The sequence below is a fragment of the Phasianus colchicus genome, chromosome 1, assembly GCF_987193195.1.
Source record: "Phasianus colchicus chromosome 1, bPhaCol1.hap1.1, whole genome shotgun sequence".
NCBI lineage: Eukaryota > Metazoa > Chordata > Aves > Galliformes > Phasianidae > Phasianus > Phasianus colchicus.
The window spans coordinates 88,435,348-88,459,814 of NC_143436.1; the positions used below are offsets into that span (position 1 = coordinate 88,435,348).

Consider the following 24,467-nt stretch of genomic DNA (forward strand, 5'->3'; position numbering starts at 1 on the left):
AGGGTTAGTATTTTGGCTCCTTCTCATCAGGAGGCTTTATGCCTTGCATTCAGGCTGAGCTCCTAAAGTCTTGGCCTCCTTTATCAGGTCTCATTTCAAAACACTGTGTAGGTGTCTCGTAAAACCAAGGGAGTCCATGTTTTTGAATTGAAACTGGTTTTCAATGCAATTATTTAGAGCTGCCATTCCCATCCCTCACATTTCATGGAGGTAGACTTGCTGTTTCCATCTCCAAATATTCCACGCTTACCTCCCCTGCTCTATCCTTCCCAGATCAGTACATCCCTCAGCTTGGCATGTTATCCCCCCTGGACTTGGCATGTTATCAGCTCATGTGCAAGCAAAATAAGCAAGGTGTTTGTCAAAGAGACCCGTGGTTGTATGTCAGTTTTATTTGGTTGTTTCTCTCCCATTCTTTGTAAGGAAAAGGGAGTCAGAATTACTCTTGTCAGGAATGTAAGGTTAAAAATTTCCTTGCTTTTCAGAAAGAAATAGCCATTCCTATACAAGATCACCATTTTCCCATTGCCCTAAAAGCATTCTTGTACCATAGCCTCCTTCTGATCATGCCCCTCCTTGCATATCTGCATATTTTAAGCCTCTCAGCATGCATCATGTGTGAATGATTGATCTAGCAGCAGAAGTTCACAGAAGGGACAGTAGTATATTAGCAAAACTTGGCTTTTTATTCCTTTTGTAAGAAACACAGCTAGCTGCACCCTCATATCCCAAACCCCTTTCAAAATTGCATGCATGCCACACAGAGCAAGTTAGGCCACTCCTAGGGTGACATTTTATCCCTTGCAGAAGAGGGCTTAATGGAAGAGAGAGCTGAATTATTCTCATACATCAGTAAGAACCACAGGATCAAAAAATGAACTCACATTTAAGTTATCTATTGAGTAGAAGGAATGAGTCAACATTGACAATGCATTCATCTTAATGAGGACAAATATTTATACCAAACAAAATTAACATACCAGAAAATCCAATAGGAGCGTATAATTAACAAAAGGCAAGGGAATTGGCATAATGCTGATAAATTCTTCATTAATAAAATAACTGCTTCAAAATGTCAGAATGACTATATTTTATTCATAAATTGTGTAGAATTTAGCACACTAAAGATGTCGGCTCCATAGCTATTTACATGGCAATTAAATCCACAATGCCAGTGACCCAGCCAAATTAATGTTGGCCCCAACTTAAAAGTAGACTGTATAAATAAATAATTCACACCCTCACTAGAGTCTTTGCTTAAGCAAACATTTCTGTGTAAAAAATTCTGGGAATTATGAATAACTTTGATGTGCATTAACAAAAAATACGACAAAATAAAATGCAAAATAAAACACTCTAATGTTTTATTAGAGATTTGCATTCCAAGCTGAGTTATATCAACATTGATGGGAGGAAAGTGAACACAGCAGGTTGTCACTGTTTGGCCATCTTTTTAAATCAACCAAATGTGCTTTAGAGAGTTGCAGGCAGCAGAATGCCTGCTTTTACAGTTCCATACAAGAGTTCTCCAGCTCCTCCAAGGTAGTGTCATTGGTTTCATTGGGTTGCTTTTACCTGCATAAGTGTTAACAGCATTGAGGCTTACTGCATTTCTCATTCCTAGAAGAAAAGGAAAAAATCCCAAGCATTATGGAAAGAACGAGTACCAGAGCAAGAGAGTGTGGACAGGCAAAGTAACAAAATACCATTTGATGGTGGGTATTTATGGGATGATGTGGAAAGTTTCTCTCTTTCTAGAATGTCAAAATTTGATAAGGAACAGGAACATGCAAAATAATCATATCAATGTATCTTGATCATAGTTTCTTTGAAAGCACAAACCCACAAGAAGATATTTGTGCTGGTAGTGTTCCTGAAGTATCAGCTGCTTGCTTTCAGAACTGAGTGCAAAATAGGATACTTTCATCCTTGGTTGGATTGAGAAAAATGGGAATGGTGCTAGCTGAAGTCTTGGCATGGCTCCCGTATCTAAAGGTAGAACTGTTGTTTGCTGATGCTCTGTATCTACTTCTGCTCAGGAGGAAACCTGGGCAGAATCACCAGCTGATGAAACAAGAAGCAGCATAAATCCTGGGAGAGACTGGCTAATGAAGTCTATAAATAAGAGCGCTTTGCTGAGTATAGGTCAGAATGAGTCCAAAATGAAAACAGTCAAGGAGACGTTCAGAACAGCTTTCGCATTAAAACCCATCTTCTTCCTTCCTGGTTTCTGATGCAAATTATACCCCACAGTTGTTCAGTCCTTCAGGAAATCTGCTACAAAAGAGGGGAGAAAGAGAGAAACACATCTGAATTAATAATTCGACTTTGTCAGAAATTGCACTTATACAGAAGCAAGCCATTTTTGTAACTTTTAAAAGTAAATATACAGTCACTGTAAAGCCTAGAAAACATTCTGGGAACACCTCAGACCCCAAAACAGATTTTGTGTGGAAATTTAGATTATCTGCATAAAGGTGAATTTCACTACTGTATATCTATTAACTGCCTCATTTTTATGTTAAGGTAGACTGGACTAGATTTCATGAAAACGTCAGTAAAATCTATAATCTTCGCAAATCAAAACAGCTGCAAAGTACCATGAAACAGAGACAGTCTGCTTGGAGCATTTTTTTTTTTTCCAGCCATGTCCCGTATGAGGGATAGAATATTGTTATTTACTTCCATTTAGAAGAGATTACCAAGATCTTGTAGCTCAGGGTTATTGGAATGATATTTTTGTTTTTAATTTTTCAATTTTTTTTTTTTTGCAATTATTTATAGGATTTAATTAGGCAAAATGTTTATGACATAATTATTCACCAAAAACACTGCAAATAATCCTAGGTCCTTCAATTCCAAAAATTACTGATGGTAAGAAGACACTGAGAGGAAAGTAACGTGTACAAGGCACTGAAGAGACAGATTTATGAAAGGAAATTGCTAGAAATAAATATGAACATTACACTGTAGCTTTGACCAAATAGGAAAGAAATGTAAGGCTGATGTGACAGAAATTTATAAGTTTTTTGAAAGGTGCAAGTTCCATTTATGGAAAGGAATTTGTACATGGGTCATCCAAGGGCTAATATAGTGGGATGTAAAACTGGGTGGAAAAAAAAAAGAAATCCAAATGATCAGTTAGCAGGGTTGCAACCCAGGAGAAGTGACTGAATTATTTAAAACAATTTCTGCAACACTGGGGTGGTATAATCATAAGGGAAAAGTCTTACACAATCAGGGACAAACAGGCAACATTTCTTTTCTCTGATTTCAGTCATTCTGTATGCCAGCGCCATCCTTTCTGCTTCTGCAACTGTCTCTCTTGTCTTTTGCTTTTTATGATCTCTTATGTTAAAAATCCAGCCTTGGGGGTCATTATATATAGTAACAAAGACAGTACATAAATGAACCCATTGTTAGTGTTCTTGATACTGTTATATCAAGTTATGGGAGGAGTACAAGAGACAAATCTCTCTTTCCTCCCTCCACTTTTCCTCTGCAAGCTGACAAAATTAGCTCAGGCTTTAGGCCCACATAAATGCAGTGCTGTGTATGCTCAGTTTGGGTGCACGGAATCCTTCTTGACTGGCACTTCTGGTAATAGTTAGGTATAGAAAGACATGTCACTAAATCATAATATATCAAGTCTGGTCCTGAATTTATTCCATAGTAAGTTCTTTATACAGTTGTGCTGATTTCGTCTCAGTCTTTCTTGGTTTTCAATATTTCATCTGTATGATTGAAAGCTTTTATTTTGACAGAAGTTCCAGAATAAGAAAGTAATCCTGATATTGGCCCCTTCTCTGCTTTAAAGCCACTGCTATATGCAATTTTTCTTGGAATATTTTTTTCCAAGCATTATATCTGCCAAAGTCATAATTTTGGACTGAGCAAAGTAACAATTCCAGCAAAATTCAATTCCAGCAAAAGCCCTTACAAAGATAGCAGTTCATGGTAAGTGCTAGCGAATCCAGTTCTGACCTGATCTTGCAAGCTCACCCACATCCTATGGCTTCATCTGGAGTTTTTGGTACACAAGGGAATTTTTCATGCTTCCAGATAAAATGTTCCTGAATGGACATTTTGACCACTCTTCCATGATAAAGTCATCAGTAATAATTCCAAACCCATTTACACAGATAATTAATAGCATTGCCCTTATATCTCCTAAAAAAATCCATTCCTTGTCCTGGAAGGAAGATCAGTGCAATTTATGTCCTCCAGTACAGATATTGTCCTTAAAGGCTTCCGACAAAATCCTTCCCAGGAAATCTATTCTTTCACTTCAGTACTCAGAGTTTTAGGATCTTTACTAACACCTAACATTAGTCTTTCTGGTCCACCATGTAAGCCAAGCACAATTTGTCTTTCGGAGGGTGCTAGACAGACAGCTTTTCCTTTGCTTTCTGCTACAATCAAAACTCACTCAACCCACTGCCAGAGATATTTTTTTTACATTTTTTCATGATTTTTTTAGAGTCTTTTCTATTAATCTCCACTTTTCTTGAGATGTTCTATCCAGAACAGGACAGATGTTCAACTGAAACATTATGGAGTTCTGAACTGAGGATACGGTTTATTTGATATGGTCCCACTTTTATCTTCTTATATAGCATTTACCTTTTCCACAACAGCTTGGCATTATTGACTTTTATAGAGACTAAATCATTATGATCCTCAGATTTCTGTAGAAAGGTTTCCTAGACAGTCATTTTCTAGACTGAATTCATTCAAGTTGATGATTCCTGTCTATGCACCTTCTAATTGTCCATGCTGAATTACAGTCTCTTATTATCTCCATGTAGCTCAGTTATCATATCCAAATTTAAAAAGCATATCATCAAATTCACGAATGAAAATATTTCATATTACCAGGACAAACACTTGCAATGTGCTAGAATCACCATGAAACTTTGTCTACAAACTGTTTATATCTTCTTTCCAAATACAGCTTTCCAAACAGCTTTGTGAATTCCTTCTTATTGTTTTCTCAGTTCTGTACATCCCTAGCTGGAGTATAGAGTTGTCCTGTCACACAACATGGAAAACTTTGTTAAAATTAAGATATACTATATGTATACCTTTCTTTAACCACAAAATTTGTCATCATCTTCTGAAAATGAATGAGTTGGTTCACAGGTTTTTTTCTCTAGCAAGTCCTCACTGGCTGTTGGCCTATCTTATTGTTTTCTTCAACATACAGTTAGGTTGTTAGGTTCTTTCTTCCAGTAATTTACGTTCCTCCCCTTTTTATAATGATAGATACTTTGTTTGCCCTTGTCCTGTTATTCGCGTATGTTGTTTTCTGTGAATAATTCCTTCCTAAAATCTCTTTTATAAGTTCCTTTTATGTGCTTTTTGTCAGACTGCAATCTGTTGCATCTAGACAAGCAGAGACATTGTACGACATGAAGCATGTTCTTTTCTGAATGAAATATTTTATGGTTTTTTTGTAAGTAACCTTAATGGAGAAGGCACCACAAAGCTAATTTTCCAGGATCATTATGATTTTCCAGAATTTTTAAAATATGTTGACTGAAACAGAAGCATATAATAAGAGCAATCTTTTAAGTCACAAGCACAAAACTTCCAGATTATGCTCAAGCATAACCCAGGTTAAAGGCTGAGTAACCTGGGTCTGTTCAGCCTGGGGAAAAAATGACTGAGAGAGGATATGATAAATGATGATAAAGGAGATGGGAGGCAAATCGATGAAGCCAGGCCCTTCTCAGTGGTGTGTAGTGATAAGACGAGGAGAAACGGGCTAACAATTGAGCACAGGAAGTTCCATACTAATGTGTAGAAGAACTTCTTTACTGTAAAGTTGACGGAGCACTGGAACAGGCTGCACCCAGGGAGGCTCTGGAGACCCCTTCTATGGAGATATTCAAGATCCAGCTGGATGCTTACCTGTGTGACTTGTTGTAGGAAACTGCTTTAGCAGGGGAGTTGGACTTGATGATCTCTGAGGTCCCTTCCAATATCTGCAATTCTGTGATTCTGCGGTTGCTAAGATTTTCAAGTACTCTAATATAGCATGGTTTTTATGATGCCTGGAACAAAGATGGCAGTGCATGTTCCCAGGAAAATGCAGAAGTTACGTTAAAAGAAACTTCCTCTGATATTTTTGTTTCATAAATTTGTAGCGAGAAAAAAAAAATCCAGTACATTATCATGAATCACTGCTTCTTTTTATAGCTTCTGAACTCTGTTCTCTGGTTTTTCAGGGATGGCCTCCCCGAAGCTCTTGAATTCTCAGACCGTTGGTAATGTTACCTCGTAACTAAACCAAGAGTTACTGCCTGGCAATATAGAGGGTTAACCTTGTCAGCATTCATCCTAGTAAGCAGGTGGCATTATCTTTCTGAATCTTCAATAATTTAAATGCTGTTATTTAATTAGTTTGTCCTAATTTTCCCTTAGAAGCCATCATTAGGAAGAACATTCTCAGTGCATGTGGCATGCAGACATCACTCAGTCTTTCATTTTCCACAGCTAAGAATCAAGAGCTTGACTGACACAGAAAACCATTAGAGTGGTGTTAGAACTGTTTTTTCTACTTCCTTTAGAGTCAAAATACAAATTCAATCTGAGATTTCACCATTAAATGAGTGAATTAATGAATTAATGACTAAAAGAACATAACAACTGAAAAGGTTTATTGTTCAGACATTTTATTTCCAGAACCATTAAATAAATAGATAGATAAACAAATAAATGAGAGAACACGACAACCTAAGATGTTTACTGTTCAAACATATGAACCTGTAATCGGGAGCTGCTGTCCCTGCTGTCTGCAGAGGGTCCTGCACTGAGGTGCCAGCCCATCAGCTGCACCTTCCCTGTGAGATCTGCAGCTGCACACTGGGCAGTGCAGGGCTATCCAGGGCTGCCAGTTGTGTGCTGTCAGCATGGCTGCTGCCATCACGGCCATTGCAAAGGATGGGCTACGGTGGGACAGGGCAGCCCAAGGAGCCTGCAGCTCTGGTGCTTCTGGGTTTCAGGGAAGCTTCTGTCATGGGGATCCAGGTTTAAATCTGGGTGCCATGAAGGGCAGAGAGCTATAAGTTGGAGGAGCAGAAGTGACATCCAAGGTCTGGTTGCTACTTGGTGGCAGGGACATGGCCAGAGGATGGTACCGTTCCCCTCCTACTTCTGCAGCAGGGTCTGGAAGGGTTGGAGAAGTGCTGCTGTTGGCTCAAGTGGTGTCTTTCTTGGGGTGCCTGAGTGGTTGGGGCCCAGTGGGTGCCACTGTCTGTGTGCCAGCTTCTGGATCCACTGGCAGCTGCTCCCTACATGGACTGGGCACTGGGGCTGCACCCCAGGTGGCTCTCATTTGGGTCTTTCTGCAGGGAAGGAACAGCCACATCTCTTCTCTTCCAGGCAACTCTCTTCTTGCAAAGTTTAAACAGTTCTGGATGATCTCTCCTGAAAAATGTGTGAAGAAGATGAGTAACTGAAAAATGTAAAAGAAAAAGGTTAGTTGATACCAGTTCAAGACTGAGAGACAGATAGGGGAGCTAAGACTTTTAATTGCTGAAGACATGTATGGGTATTAAAATGTCTATCAGTCAGTTTACACCTACAGCTTAGGCTGTGTACAACAAGATGTGTTGCAAATAGATTGAAATAAATAGACTCATCGTATCCTCATTTATTTATCTTTCCATTCCAAGGATTCAGACTCACTGGATACAACTCAAATATATTTAATTCACATTTCTAGTACTCATCAATACTGCCTCTAAAAGACCTGCAAACAGCCAGAGGAAGAAATTCAGAAAAAATTAGGATCAGAACATGTACTGTCATTCTCACATTACACATGTGTTATTTTGTCTGACTGTCCATCTCTCCCACCAGAATATTTTGAGTTGGTTCATGTGTGGAGCAACTGATGTACCTTCCTATGGGCAGTAAATGCATCTTCCTCTGACAGAAATTTGGGAAGTGAGGGAGGTCTTCTGAAGTCACGTAGCATTTTGGTGAATCCATACAGATTAAGTTGTTGAGCAAAACTTTTCATACTTTCTGTCTCGCAAATTCTCGAAGGCCCTCTCCTCAGTACTTCCATCTGAAACATTTCTTCATCGAGTACTACGCACTTTCCACTGCGATCCCTCCAAATGCTTTCAAATTGGTCAGTTACAACCAAGAGTTGGTCCCTTCCAACCCAAACCATTCTATGATTCTGTGGAAAACTGAGGGTGGAGAAGATGCTGGCTTTGCCAGTGCTTTCCTCATAAGTATGAAATAAATACTTAGTTTCCTTTTCATCAGTCAAAGTTTGTGAGTCCTTTTCTTTCTTCATCAAAACTACATCAGCATCACCAGATGTTCCTTGATCCTGTCCTGGAAGATCAGAGGGGCAGCCTGAGAATGCAGCCAAGCTTCTCTAAATCAGAAACAGAAGCTTCTGCAGGTTGTTCACTTTCTCTCAGTGCTTTCATTTTATCTTTAAGGGAAGGATTTGATGTAGAGATGTTTCTGGATGCAGGGCTGAGTTTGATGACAAAACACTTGAGGAGCTGTTCACTCCCTCGAGGTTGGAGAAGACTTGCAGAGAGGTTTTGACAAAATGGGCAATCATCAACAGCATGAAGCTGAATGAGAGCAAGTGCTGGCTTCTGCACCTGAGATGGGGCAGCCCTGCAGAAAGGGATCTGGGGTTCTGGCTGACAGGAAGTTGATTGTGATCCAGCAGCATGCCCTGGCAGCCCAAAGCAAATCAACCGTACCCTAGGGTGCACCAGGCCCAGCACTGCCACCGGGCAAGGAGAGGAGTTGTTTCTGCTCTGTGCTGTGTGGCCTCACTTCCTGCACTGGGTGCAGCTTTGGGTGCCACAATGTAAGAAGGAAATAGAACTAATCTCTAAAAGACTAATAACTAATCTCTAATAGAGTGTCCAAAGGTGGGCTGCAAAGATGGGGAAGGGTCTGGAGAGCAAGGTATATGAGGAGGAACTGAGGTCCCTGAGTGTGTTCAGCCATGAGCAGAGGAGCTGAGCGGAGAGGAGCTGCAGGGATCAGAGGGGCAGCACTGAGCTCTGCTCTGTGTGACAGCGACAGGGCCTGAGGGAACGGCATGGAGCTGTGTCAGGGGAGAGGATGCTGGGGGTGAGGGACAGGGTCTGCACCAGAGGGAGGTGGGCATCGAACAGGCTGCCCAGGGCTGTGGACATGGCCCCAAGTGCTGGAGTTCAAGGAACATTTGGACACTGCTCTCAGACACAGGATTTGAATTTTGGATGGTGCTATGTGAGCTGGGAGTTGGATTCAGTGATCCTTGCGTGTCTCTTCCAACTCAGAATATTCTATGTTTCTATGCTTAAATACATGAAATGTAGTTTGCAAAATGATGGAACTACAATGAAAAGCAAAGTCAGCTGATGTAGGCTAAAAGTAGCATTTACAGCACTGTGTGATGCTCTTGGTTAGGTCAACTCGGTTTAAACAAGCAATTTGTGGGTGAAAGCTTCTTTTCTTATTCAGCGCTTCAGTTGTCCATTTCATTTCAGTTTAGACATCTTCCTAAGTGCTGCTTTTGATCGAAAAAGTAACTCTGTTTGTTTCTACTCATAATATTTAAGATTCATAAAGAAAGTCAGTGGTGCTCTGTGATTTCACACTCCAGTTCCAGTATTTCAAGCAAGCATAGCAGCCAGCAAGGCAATCCCAAGTGGATCTACTTGCTTCACCTCTGCATTTCTCTTCTTCTCCACTCCAATCATCTCTTGCCAAAATGGCCAACTTTCAGATTTCTGCTCTCTGGTTGTGCAAAATCTTGGGCTGGCAAAAGGAAAGATGAAAGGAAGTGGGTGGCATATCTCTGTGACAGTGCTGCCCTATGCTATCTCTAATTATTTTTGGAACTGTCCTGTTGGTACAATGTATGGTGCTTAGGATGTTGAAAAATGGGATTTAACTATTTAAAACATTTCTCAAATTTATATTCATTATAACCTGTCATTTCACCCTCAATGTTACTTTTACAGTTTCAAAACTTGTTCTTGGCCAATTTCTAAATATTTATAGCCCTCATATAATACCTTTTTATAAGCATTCTTGCAAACTCTTGTACATGTGCTGAACTCTGCTATGTGAGGTAGTTAAGCAAATGAGTGTTAGCAACAGCCAAGCCCCAACATGAGAACTAGAACTTAAATCATCCTGACAGACCAAAGCACCTGCTGAAAGTTTCAAAGATGTACGTGAATATCTGTGCTGGACTGAAACTTTACAAGGCAAAAAGAACAGAGATAATGCAAGGCAGTGTGGAAAAAGTCCAGCATAAAACTGGGAGATTACACAGAGCAACTTGGCAAATTAGTTTCTGGGGTGCCTAGTTACATGGCTGCTTCTCTTTTAATGGCCTAAAGTGAGCTTCTCCTCTTTTGACTTTGTGAAGCACTCAGAAAACATCAGCTTCCCTTTCTCTGAAGCCTCTGGGTATTTTGAAAGGTGACCTTCAGGACAGTCAGATCTGTGAAAAAGAATAGGTAAATTAAAAGCATTTTTCTTTCTTGTGCAATTGTGACATTTCAAAATCAAAATGCTTTCAGCAATCTTGGTAGCTGAAAAAATGTGAAGATTTGGTCTGGGGAAGTTCTGAGGAAGGGCAGCTTCTCCTTCTTCTGTACCAGCTGAGAGAAGGAGCTGGGCTCTGGGCTCTCACCTTTAGTGACTTAGTCGTGAAGCTGCTGCTTCAAGCAGCACTGAAGCCTCGGGTCCTGCTGTAACCTGGGTTCTGATATTTCCTGGTGGACAGGCCATGCAGTTCATTCCTGGCTGTGCTCATGCCTGTTGATCTTGCTGTTGATCACTTTACCTGGCCAGATGTCCCTGAGCAGTACCCTGCTGGGAGGCACTGCAGCTCAGGCTGAGTATCCTGCAAAAGCATCCTGGTTGACCTGCAGGTGTCTGGACATAATTCACTGGTTTACTGCTGGGCTTCCCAGCTCAGGCAAGTGAGATAGCAGTGCACCATCTCTTGGCTTCACCTTTCTGCTCATTTACACATCCACATCTTCTCCATCGATAATTACATATGACCTCCTCCACTCTTCCTCTCCTGCAGCTCCCCAGTAATCCCCATCCCTCTCACCCTATGCTTTCACATCCTTGCCTGCAGCAGTCCTCTCTTCCCCGACTCTTCCCGGCTTCTCTCGTGGCCTCATCTGTGAGCATGGCTGTGCCCCAGCTGCAGGCTGGAAGCAGAGCAGGTAGCCCCAGCCAGGATGAGCTCTTCCTACCTGTCAGCCCATCAGACAAGCTGTCACTCAGCTGCCAGTGCACCATCTCCAGACCAGATGTTGTGCAGGCCTTGTTTAATTTGATCTGAGTTGTGGTGTAAGCTTTATTTTTGTGTCTATTTTTCAGGTGCTTCCCCTTCTATCTCTCTGATTTTTATCTACCAGAGACTATGCTGTACGCACGCTGAGCCCTGATGGCAATATTCTTAACACACTGTTTTCCTGACTATCAGAAAACATGCATGTGGCTCTTTCCTCTCTGCTAGTTTAATGTCAGTATATAATGAATTTACAGCCTTGACTTTGAAAACCAAAGCAATTTCTGCAGATTTTCAAAAGCACCTTACTTACAAAGAAGTTAAAATCTTCCTTGGATCCACAGGGACCCAAAAAAATTTAGATGAGAAAAGAGAATGAGCTACTTAAGGACAAAAAGCCTTCAAGATGTGTGACTTTTAGATTAACAGTGTCAAACTGGTTTAAGTATTTAAATCCTGTGCCTTGTATCATCTTCAGTAATTCCAGCACATACATTTGATCCCACTAGGCATTCAGTTTCAGGTGCCATCCTTCATTTTTAAACTCTTCAGTTGCAAGTGATCCCAGGATACTTTTGAAAATGTTTTCCCTACATATTTTCGGCCTGGTGTTTGAGGCAAGACAGTTTTTCTCCCTGGTTTGTGGCCTCCACAGATGTTTGAAATTTTTTAGTTGTAGGAGACTGACAAGACTGATAACAGCAGGTTCTAACCTAATTATTAAATGTTAACCTTTGGAAGTTAAATAATCTCCTCTGGTGTCATTAAAAAATGCCCCAGGAGTCCTGATATACCCTCCTCACATTTGCAACACATGTCTAAGGAGAAAAATAGTGTTCTTCCCACCTCAGCTGCAGACCAGCCGGTCAGACAAGAAGTCTTTGTGCCATTAGCTCGTTTCTTCTTTGTGTCCTGAGAGCACCATGCTGTCAAATTTGCTGAACCATCTGCAGTTTACAGGGGATGAGAGATCTAAGAGTGCAGGAGGGTGTATTGCAAGGCATGGTAAAGCAACCTACATTTGCCAACACTTACTACAGAAAATCAGGGACATTTTCAGTCCTGATACCAGCAATCCCATACCAAGTGTTGTGTTGCATCCCTGAGTGATTGATCTGAGACCTATGAAGTGCTACTCCTACTTATACAAGTTCTTGGTCTTTATGAGCCATTTATTTATGTGCCTATGTTCAAATTTGTATGTCTCACTCAGATATGAACATTTTAGCCTATTAATTCCCTCTGTTATCCTCTATCCCCTGAAAATGATGTTTGTATAGACTGACATTTAATGATACATTCACCCAGAATGGATGCGATGTCTGAAGCAGTTAAAGTAAGAGATATTTTCATTTTTAATAACAGTCAGGATATTGGGAATGGCTGACACATTCATCAGCTAAGTCAAACCGCTGAATTTTCGTGATGCAGTATGGAGCTCTATTACAGCCTCATTGACAGTGTTCAGTAATCTCAATGAAGTGTGCTGTATATGGTAATTGATGTGTGACCTTTCTTTAGTTAAAAAAGAAATCTATGAACAAAAGCTGGCCGTCCTGGGCCATACACCAAGGCTTGTGACATAGCTCTACTATCTCTAATTTCTCTGAAGCATGTAAAAGAGGAGATGCCTATGTTGCAAGGCAGTCATAGTTGTGTTTTCTTCAGGAAGATGAGAATCACAGAATCACAGAATTGCAGGGGTTGGAAGGGACCTCAAGAGATCATCAAGTCCAACTCTCTTTTAAAGCAGGTTCCCTCAAATAAGTTGCACAGGTAGGTGTCCAGACAGGTCTTGAATGAAAGTCTGTGAAAGAGACTTCACAACCTCTCTGCACAACCTGTTCCATTACGCTTACTGTAAAGAAGTTCTTTCTCATGTTTATCACAGAATCATAGAATCAGTGAATGGCATGTGTTGAAAAGGACCTCAAAGATAATCCAGACTCAACCCGCCCTGCTCTGGGCAGGGTCACTGACCACTAGACCATGTTGTCCAGGGCCACATCCAGCCTTGCCTTGAATGCCTCCAGGGATAGGGCATCCACAACCTCCTTGGGCACCTGTTCCAGTGTGCCACCACCCTCAGAGTAAAATATATGGAACTTCCTGTGTTCAAGTTTTAGCCATTGCTCCTTGTCCTATTGCTGAACATCAGCAAGAAGAGCCTGGCCTCATCCACTTGCCTCCCACCTCCTTTTAAATAAACATTAATCAGATCCTCTCTCAGTTTTCTTTTCCCCAGGCTGAACATACCCAGCTTACTCAGCTTTTCCTCATGTGGGAGATGCTCCAGGCCCTTTATCATCTTTGTGACACTTCACTGGAATCCTTCTAGGAGATCCCTGTTTTTTTTGAAATGGGGAGCCACAACTGGACAGAGTATTCTAAATGTGGCCTTACCAGGGCAGAGTAGAGGGGGAGCGTCACCTCCCTCAACCTGCTGGCCACATTCTTTTTAATGCACCCCAGGATACCATCGGCCTTCTTGGCCACAAGGGCACACTGCTGGCTGATGGCCAGCATGTTTTCCACCAGGCCACCCAGGTCGCTCCCTGCAGAGCCACTCACCAGCAGATCACTCCCTAATCTGCACTGATGCGTGTGATTATTTCTCCGCAGGTGGAAGAATCTACACTTCCTCTTGTTAAACCTCCCTGCCCAACTCTACAGCCTGTCCAGGTCTTGTTGAATGGCAGCACAGCCTTCTGATGTATCAGCCACTCCTCTCAGCTTTGTATCACCAAACTTGCAGAGGGTGGACTCTGTTTCTTCATTCAGGTTGCTGAACAAGACTGACCCACGTATCTGACTGGAGAATTATCTGACTTTGAAAAATTCACTCTCTCCTGTATGTAGGCACCCCTTAACAGATTCATATCTTGCTGCAGCATCTTGATTTGCACCAGGCTGATTCCCCACCATGCGACCGCATCATTGCTCTCCTCCCACCACATAGATACAACCAAGGAGGTGGAAGAAAGCCACATTCTCTCATAGCATTACACAGGGCTGAGTGCAGGACATCATTAGCCAGGCCTCTGCTCTCGTGCTGCGGCTGGCCAGTTATTCTCATTCACCTTGCTTCTGCACTATGTGCATAAAACATGCATCACCTGCTTCTGAATTGGCAGGGCGTATATTAGCCTTGACATGCTGCAAAGATTGGTTCCAATTCCTTCACTGGGGTTTTCTCCTTGATGCTGTTTTTATCAGATGGCTCTTGCCCGGTTTTCACTCAAAAAGAGCATTGTAAACTTCAGACATCGTAGCTGAGGACTGTAACAGAAACATATTTGTCGACCAAATGTTCATAAGATTGGAAAAAGTACTGCAAAGTGTTGTTTGGCTGCTTGACAGAGAAACTGATCATTTTTTACTGTTGCAGCATAACTACCATATAAGGTTATTTTAAAGTTGTGTATTACATCTGACTTTCTATTTAAATAACAAAGAGATAGGGAGAGGAAAGCCAGAGGGTGGAGAGGCAGCATCAAGGCTGTCTTTAATAATGTGTTTTATGGTGTTTCTTTTTGGTTTCGAAAGAGGAATCAAGTGAGTTTCTTTTTAGAGCGAAGCAAGAAAATACCTCCTTCTGAAATACCTAGAGCCAGGATCAAATTCTTTTCACAGGAATAGACACACCATTTTTCCTTGTCTTCAACAGGAGCTGCTCGTGTATCTGAAGACAGCCCCTAGGCTCTACAAGTTTGCTAACTTCCCAGCCAACAAGTGAATGTTTCTCTTCTCAATTTTTATCATTCACTGCCTACTCCAGGTACATCTTCTGTTAATCCAAAAGCCTTAAGAGAAAGCATCGCTCTCCCCAAGCCCCTGATCATGTATGTAAAGGCAAGAAGTTTTTATGATTTTATGTGGAAGATTTTGACAAAGACATAAGGCATTTGCTGCCTACAGCTTTATTTGTCCTGTTTGCTTAGCTTACCTGAGAAGTACAGAACTCAAGAGCGTGCAACTGTGATTTTGCTCCTGGGTCTGTCTGCACATGGGGGATCAGTATACTGGAGTTCTCAGCTCTGTAGCTCCCTTCCCCCTGCCCCTTTTACCTTCTAGCTCTCTGTTACCTATTTTTCTATGAATAAATCACTAGGGACACCCAGAGCCTTTAATTTTCAGTAAGATAGTGCCAATATGGTATTTATCTCAGTCAGCAGCTTTAAGCCTTCTTTGATGTCATGGGTTCCTCTCCCAGAACAGTTGTATGAAATGAAGGATGGGATAAAAAAACTGGGGACCTTCTTGGTCACCTTCAACCAAACCGTAGACTCTCGAGATTGCTGACATTAACAACACACAATATAGGTTTGCCACTAGCCACCAATAAAAGTACCTCTGTTTTAATGGTGTTGCAGGGTGCTGCACCTCCTTTGCAACTGAGCCCACACTGAGGTGGTTTTACATGTGGACTCTTCCTCTGTCTGTCACTCTTCCCAGGCTGTAAAGCAAACACTGCTCTTTAAACACTCTGAATGTAAGTTCTTCCCAGGAGGCTACAGTCTTTGTTCTCCTTGAATTTGAGGGAGAAAAAATGTAGTCCTTGCAACTGAGAGTTCAGGAGCTGTAAATCATGAATGAAACTAAACCTAAATCTTAGAAAGCAGTAAGGTTTAAGATGCACCTTTGCTTTCCCTATTGTGTTTCATAAAAGATTTCCTCCTCAACCTTATGCACATCTCAAGCCCTATTCTGAGGCGCGAAATTCTTCCTGTGTGTGCAGGTTCCCTAGCTTGGGTATCATGCAGCCCATAAGATCTGGAGGTGACTAACAACGTGGGTGCTGCTTCAGTATATCTCTGAATACGAAATATTCATTAATACCATATAACTTCGTGACTTGTATGAGGCTGTGGGATTGAAGGCTTAGACTAGATTGTCAGTCTCCCTGAAATGATGTGAATTTCAGTGTGCTTCAGTACTTCTGAAACTTTATCATTATTTCCTAGGTGGGGAATCCTTTCAGCTTCTCTTGCTACCCATATGACACTAAAATAAACAATCAATTGGAAACACACAAAGTAAAACTTAAGCTTAAAAGTTAGAATTCATTACTTATTCTTTAAGTGAACATTTGAATTTTATCATAAGCAATGTGAATTTTTGCCAATTTCTTGCTCATATTCATAGGGTATAAAGTCTGAGCAATACATGAAAAATGTAAGTGTTCTTGTAGCTAGAAACTGCAAGTAGACAGTCATAGATCAGAATATGACTAAGAATCCTAGTAGAGTGTTTCTGCATTGTATTAACTCAGCTGTTAAGTTAGTTCTAGTGGAAGATGCTGCAAACTGAAGTTTTCACTTTTTCTGAACAGACACAACACAGTCAATGACAAAAGCCTCCTACTGATTTTTCAGGCTGTCTTCACTAGCTGTAAAAAACTAAATAGACATGGAGCTGAGAATCTCATTGGCCGATCACGGTCCTCTCCTACTATTTGTGACAGTAGTGTCAATTTTGTTTCCAGGTTGAAAAAGCTGGAGAAAACTGTTCTTGCATATTGGCATATAAACACCTACTATGAACACCCAGCAATGGCCCATCTGCCAGAACCATAATGAGAACCTGGTCATGCCAGGCGTGTTCAATAAGCATATACTGTTTTTCTAGTGAAGATTTTTGTCAAGGATGATGACAAATTTCAGATAAAATATAGAACTGGAAAGATCCTATTCCAAATATTTTGGTACTTGCTACAAAGAAATTGGCATTCTTCTTTGGTCTCCAGCAGCAGCTAGCATCAATGTCTCCACTGAAAATTACAGCACGTACAAAAATAGATAATTACACAAACTAATGCCTTTGAGAGACATTTATTTCTAACCCAGGCAAGCAGGAAGTTGCTTCAGGGCCTAAATCAGGAACACTATTATTCTTTAGAAAGTCATCCCCTGAGTAAGACGACAGTGGGTATTTTTATTATTCTGAGATATGACTAATTCCTTTCTGTATTCTTCTTTGCCTCAGTCTTGTTGAGGTCAGCAAATATACAAATTTTGCCTTTTATCAGTCTGACATTTATTACTTTTTTTATTTCCTCGGGTATCTCCTTGTTCTTCTATTACAAGTTGATAGAGCAAAAAAAGGAGCTCATGACCTGTGTGGAATCATTCAGAATTTTGAAGGCTCCTATCTTCATGGCTGCAAGGACGAATAAATACCTATTTAAAAATATTTATTTTTCATTGTTATAAAGGTAAAAATCACCCAGACTTAATATAGATACTACACAGAACAGTGATTAGGTGAAAAGTGGGTATCAGCTAGAAACAGCTCAGTGAGTTTCTTGCTCAGTTAGTTTACGTAAATACTTCCTGCAAGAGCCTTATGTCATTTATCTGAACAAGGTGTGTTTTGCTTGCATTTCATATAGAGAAATAGGAATGAGATGTCCTTTGGTTCCTGTCCAGCCATGCATTTCACACGTTGTCAGATACTTTTTTCTGAAAGTACTGTTTCAAAAGACACACCCTCAGCCATTCCATTTCCCTCTTTCTCTGAAGTATGACACCCTTAGAAGAAATCTAAAATAGCTTCAGGAATGTCTGGGGATTCTTACTTGAAAAAGATAGTAAGGCATATTCTGCAGAGATAATATATCCCTTCATATGGGCACAGATTGATCCTTGTAAAGCTACCTATTTTCTGTCTCAGTTTGGATTTAGAATTTCTCTCAGCTTTGTTGAGAACCATTTACTCATCTGTCTCACACACACACAAGGAAAAACCCGTACAATTGGTGCCTACCAATGCAAATGACTTTTAGAAGCAGACGTCTTGTGAGTGCAATGAAATATTCAGTAGACATCTCAAGCTCCTCTCCAAATATAAATATGTCTGTAAATCATTTCCAGAGGCAGATGAGGCACAAATCAAGATTTATTAAAAAAAAATAAAAATAAATTCTTTGTTGGCCTATAACAAAAAGCATTTGAATGACTTACGTAATAGATCAGGGGAGTTATTTCTTCTCAGAAAGTACCCTGTACTGGGACATCTCAATTTTTACTGGAGGGGACTGAAGTGAGAAGATTGGACAAGGAGAAAAGGGTGGGATCAGGATGCTTTGCAGTGGGAAATGAGCTTTGTGGTGATGGACTGTATATCAGTAGGGACAGATCAGCTCTCCTGCTCTCAGGTAAGAATAATTCTACCATGTTTTCACAAATCCAGCCCCTGAAGAAGATGTAGTTACTGGATGATCATAGAATCACTGAATCATAGAATAGGTTGGGTTAGAAGGGACCTCAAGGATCATCACATTCCATGTGTCCTCAGTTAATTATACTTTTCACTTTCTCAAAGAATCATGGAATCAGCAAGGTTGGAAAAGATCTCCAAGGCCATCTAGTCCAACTATCCACCTTTTACCAGTATTCCCCCTCTAAACCATGCCCATTAGTACAACATCTAAACACTTCCTGAACACCTCCCGGGACTGTGACTCCACCACGTCCCTGGGCACTCTGTTTCAACGTATCACCACTCATTCATAGAAGAAAATCTTTCCTAATATCCAACTTGAACTTGGCTCAATTCAACACAGTTCTCTTTCATCCTCTTGCTAGTTGTGCTGGAGAAGAGGACAACCTCCACTTCACCGCAACCTTCTTGTAGAGAGCTGTAAGGTCTCCTCTGAGCCTCCTCCAGAGTAAACAATCCCAGTACTCTTAGCTGCTGCTCCCCACAGGACTCATGCTCCAGATCCCTCACCAGCTTCATTGCCCTTCTCGGCACGATCCAGAGCCTCACTGTCTTTCTTGTAGTGAGGAACTCAAAACTGAGCACAGTACTCAAGGTGTTGCCTCACCAGAGATGAGTACATGGGGACAGTCACCTCCCTGCTCCTGCTGACAACACAACTACTTATAAAGCACACTCAATCCACTCATCAAGGTCACCAATAAAGACATTAAAGAGGACAGGCCCCAGTACTGACATGGGAAATACCATTCATGAGCAGTCACCAGCTGGATTTGACTCCATTCGACATCACACTCTGGGCCTGGCCCTTTAGCCAGTTCTTTACCCAGTAAAGAGTGTACTTGTCCAAGCCACGAGCTGCCAGCTTCTCTCGGAGAATACTGTGGGAGACAGGCTTTGCTGAAGTCTAAGTAGACTACATCAGCAGCAGCAGCTTTTCCATTGTCCACAAGTTGGGTTACCCGATCATAGAAGGAGAGCAGGTTGTTCAAGCAGGATCTGCCTTTCATAAACTCATGATGGCTGGGTCTGATCCCCTGGTTGTCCCGCACATTGTGCATGATCTCACTCAAGATGCTGTTCCATAGCCTTTCCTGGCACTGAGGTCAGGCTGACGGGCCTGCAGTTCCCCAGATCCTCCTAACAGCGTTTCTCATAAATGAGAGTTAAATTGGCAACTCTTCAATCCTCTGGGACCTCTCTGGTTACCAGGATCACTGATAGACAGTGGAGAGTGGTTTGGCAATCACTTCCACCAGCACTCCTAACACCCGTGGGCAGATCCCACCTGGCCCCATGGACTTGTGGCAGTCCAGGTGGAGTAGTAACTGTTTCCACCTGAATTGTGGGGGTTTATTCTGCTCCCTATCCCAGAATCAAGAGGTAGAGTACCCAGAGGAAAACTGGTCTGACTTTTAATGATGATATAAAGAAGGTACTGCGAGAAACTCAGCCTTTTCCTTATCCTCAGTGGTGACATTCCCTGCCACATCCAGTAAGGAATGGAGATTCTCCTTAGCCCTTCTTTCTCTTACTGTAAATATATTTGTGAAAATGTTTTTTGTTCACTTTTACCACCGTGGACAAGTGTAGTTCAAGCTGGGCTTTTCCCTTTCTAATTTCCTCCCTGCATATCCTAACAGCTTCTTTGAACTCTCCCCATGTTGTCTGTCCCTTCTTTCACAGGAGATAGACTCTCTTTTTCACCTGGAGCCTCAGAAAAAATTCCCTCTTCACCCATGCTGGACTTCTTCCCTGCCAGCTCATCTTATGGCACAGGGAACAGCCTGCTACTCTGCCTTTAATACTTCCTTCTTGAAAAGTGTCCAGCCTTCTGGGACCCCTTTGCCCTTCAGAAATGAATCCCAGGGGATGTCTGTTTCCTTCCTTTTGTAGTACAGACACGTTCAGTGCATATCTTTTGAAGGCAGAATTATCTGGGCAGTGCTATAAGCGTGATTCTTTCTGGTTCAAAACAAGAAAACATCCTTACTTCTGAGCATCACAGTTGATGGATTTTTCCTGCAGTATGAGATAACTACTTTCTTGCCTTTGCCATTGAAATTGTTTGCACTGTTAAACTCTACTCAAATGTGAAGCTTAAGTGAATGACTGTATAGCGTACAAAACAGAAGGTTCTTTACTCATATTGAAATCACCTGAAGCAAAGTTAAACTTCCTCGCATTTTGGGACTTGATGGTCCAGGCCTGACTCAATGGATGTGTCAGAGCTGAGGGACATGAAAGATCTCCTCTGCTCTTACCTACACTCTGCATCCTGGCTATATCCTGCCAGTGTTTGTGTCAGCTGAGTGCGTAACGTGCAACTCTAATGTTCTGGTTAACTCTGGAGGGGAGCTTTGTTGTTGGATGGTCAGAGAGCTGTGATGCAGATACCTCACTGTCAGGTTGTCCAAAGAAGCCAGACTGCCATATTGCTGTCAAGCTAACTTGTCCTGTATACTCTCCTGTAGATACAGGGGCTGCACTTAAAAAATTCAGTTCTCATTCACTGCTCCTCTGCCAATCTATCACAGAAAATGCATCCACGGGGATTAAGTGGGAAAAGATCACTGACATTTGGAATCAATTATGATGCCTCAGTCAGTATCAGCATCCATTACGCTAGGCATCTGTACATAAGGAAACCTTTCCATGAAGATTCTGAGTACACAGCAGGACTTTTCTTGTGGCACAGGAAGGTAGATATATAGTTAAGGTTTATGTCTGCAGAGATAGGACAATTTTAAGCTGTCTCTAGCCTCATCGAAAGACATCCTCCCACAGGTGACAGATCTCTAGGTGGATGCCTGATTGCTTTAGAGGGTGAGTCAAAAGCAACTGGTTTTGATGACAAATTCTTTCTTTCTCAGCAGGCTAGAAAAGTTGAGTCAACCTATTCCAAAGGTTAAAAACAGTTCAGGTCAATGTTAAATAATTAGAAACCCAAATTTTGCTGAAAAATCTCTAGAAGACAAAGATCTGCTTACTTTCCTCCTGGTCTGTACATTGATTACAGTGGCCTTTGATTAAAGTAGCAAGTAAATTTTATGCGAACACTAAGTGAGTAAACACTTGCACAGCAAAAGTTAAAAAGTTATGGTGAAGATTTTGTTTTTCTTTGTATGAAAAAGAAACATTAGCTTTCCCAAACAACACCTCTGACTTGAGCTCTGGTCTGGAGAGTCTGGCTGCAGAAGACACAAACCCTCGCAGGTTAAACTACTATATCTCCTACCTACCCAAAAAAAGCTGGTGGATTTTTTGTGTGTTCTTTTTCTTAGGAAGGTTAGTTTTAGCTATATCTCTGCATACCGGTGCTCACTGCAGCAGCAAATGCCAAGTAGCTTTCAACCTGGCTCTTTTTGGCACCAGTAATAGTAGCCTTGCTGATGGACACATCAGCTGCTGTGAATATCTTATCACCCTGGCTTGGCTTTTGCAGCCCATGTTAAACTCATCGTGCAAAATCTTCATTATTCTCAGTCAGATCAGGCTAAATCTACAAAAGTCAGTATTACTGCCAGATGCAGTGTAGGTATATCCCAAGGTTTTCAAACATATGCCAACCTTTATTCTTTGAGCTTGTTCCTTGGCACTATTTCACTGTAAAAGCGTAATGGTTCCACCCCCCCACCCCTTCCTTTTTATGCAATCTTTTCTTCGGTCATACTAATCTCCAAAGGCTCTGAATCTAAAGAGCAGCCTCGTTGATTTACTACCTAGATCAAGTTAGAGGGGAAAAAAAAAAGGGTGGAAACAAATGTAGATTAGATTGAACAGCTATGTGAAGGATGCATAAATAGTTAACATTAAAATGTGAAGAGAAAGTTAATGATATAATGCCAGTCAACTGGTGGTAGAGCTAGAAAGGTTAAAAATGAATACTCACTGAGTATAGCCTATTTCGTGTTGGTCTTGCATGAGCCATGAAGCTTACTTTTTGCAGAGATCTGAAAACCTCGAGCATGCTCACAACCATTGCAAAGCACAACAGTAATGTCTGAGCTGCAGAAGGGATCAGGTATCCCCAAAAGCTTTTTCTGCTCCTCTGATTATTTAGTACCTGCCAGCCACTTGCTTAAGCACTGGTGACTTTGGGATGGATAACCAGATATGGGCTGTTTATCTGGGGAGACAGAGAGAAAGCAGGAGGGATTTGCCTGCGTACAATGCTCCTTGTTTTTCCACCATCTCAGCATTTGGGTTATATGGTATTTATAGACACTGCTTCAACCAAAGGGAATGATAAAAGGAAAATAAAAACATAATTCAAGAATCAGAGCTAGTGTACAACCAGCCAGCACAAACATTCATCAAGGGCTGTGTCTGAGGGAGGGAAGACCAACTCCTCAAGCAAAATGGCTCCTGTACCTTACACTAGTGATAGAAAGTAAAGGACAGACCAGGGATCCCCTAAATAGAAATGATACATGACTTATATGCTTCAAAATAAGGTTTGTTCAGGTTGGTATTCACCTAGCCCTCAGTTTCTTCCAGCAGAAAGGTGCACGCGCACGCACACACACACATTTTGCTCCAAAAGTAATGCTCCTATTTACTTCCACGGAAACCACAACAGATATAAAGAGCACAAAAACACTATTTGATAGAGAAAATTCTTGTCTTTCACACTGCTGTCACAACTTCTGAAACACACTACCCACCGTCTCTCAGTACTCACATCCACTGTTTGGTCTCCATAAGCACTCAGCAAGTGTCGATGAATAACAACAGGTACCTTTTTTTCTGCATGAAAGCATTCAGTTCCATACCATTGCTTCTTATGCACTCCCACATCAGATACCATTTTGTCAGATTGCCCCTCTTCTGCCATCTGTCACATGGCACCAAAATGAAAGAGAATATTGGTGGGAAGATTCCACCTCTACTGCCATCCTACCAACATCTGCCTCTGGGTGGACGCAGTAACGTAAGAAGCATTACTTTTGGAGCAGCCCTCATGTGTGTTTATATACATTTATAGATATATGTATATATAGATATGTATATACACATATATTTTCTTGGTTTTGAAAGGAATGATTGCACCAGATTTTATCACAGTCCTTTTGTGGCTTTATTTGAAGCAGAGCAGATAAATACTGTTATCAAGGTCTTTTGGGGCTCTGTCTAAACTCTATAAACATTTGTTCAAAATAAAAATGCGAGCTGGAAGCAAGCCAGGTTTTCCTCATCTTCCTCCACTTGCTTTCTGTCCTTCAGGAGATGCCATGGATATATACATGCTGCCACATGGGCCTGTCGTCCCTGAATTTTGATTGCCTCAGGAACTGGACTACTTTTAGGGAGAGAAACTGGAACTTGAGCTAATCTCACAGTGGTTTCACTTTTTATGGCTACTGTATTTATTCAAACCTTTCCTTCCCTTTCCTAATTGCATGGCAACATAAGCCCATATGTACCAGGAGGTGTGCGTACATTGCCTTCAGAGGCAATTTGCACAGCTTCTGTTTCCTGTCATTTGCCTTACCTGTACACTAGGTATAAATTCCTGCTGCAGGTCTGCTCAATTACTGTTGAAGGGTCACTGAGCAAGTAGAGGGAGGAGAAGTAGGCCATCAATAAAAATAATAATAACACAGAAGAACTTTTGATGCTCTCTGCAAATCAGCAATATTGTTCTTTTGGATGTCAAATGAGAACATGTGACTGATTACAAGATAAGCTTAGAAAGCAGCTGAAAATCAAACAGAAATGTCTTAACTACCTCCTTGTCAGCTGAAAGCATCACCAAGGCTATTGTTACCAGCATAGCTAGTAAGCTTGCTGCATGCAAATAACACATGATTTATTTCACAGACTTTGAGATAAACCCAGTAATCATTTGAATTACTGTTAGTCTGAAGTATACCGTAGAACTAACAAGGGGAGTACTAAGGGAACAAAAATGGAAGGAAATATGTGTAAAATGTAATCCTGTTACCATTTT

At 41.3% G+C, this 24,467-nt stretch overlaps 2 protein-coding genes across 9 annotated transcripts in view; one reads left to right on the forward strand and one right to left on the reverse strand.

Annotated features, from left to right (window-relative positions):
- LOC149919821 (uncharacterized) overlaps positions 1-24,467 on the forward strand; it is a 682,202-nt gene that overhangs the window by 562,496 nt on the left and 95,239 nt on the right. The gene's annotated exons all lie outside the window — the stretch shown is intronic.
- Positions 6,661-8,314, reverse strand: LOC149919822 (heat shock transcription factor, Y-linked-like). The gene is made up of 2 exons (XM_090140172.1): positions 7,887-8,314; positions 6,661-7,440 (listed from the first exon to the last, which is right to left on the reverse strand). Exons 1-2 carry the CDS (start codon positions 8,312-8,314, stop codon positions 7,296-7,298), a joined length of 573 nt encoding a protein of 190 aa, XP_089996298.1. The 3' UTR covers positions 6,661-7,295.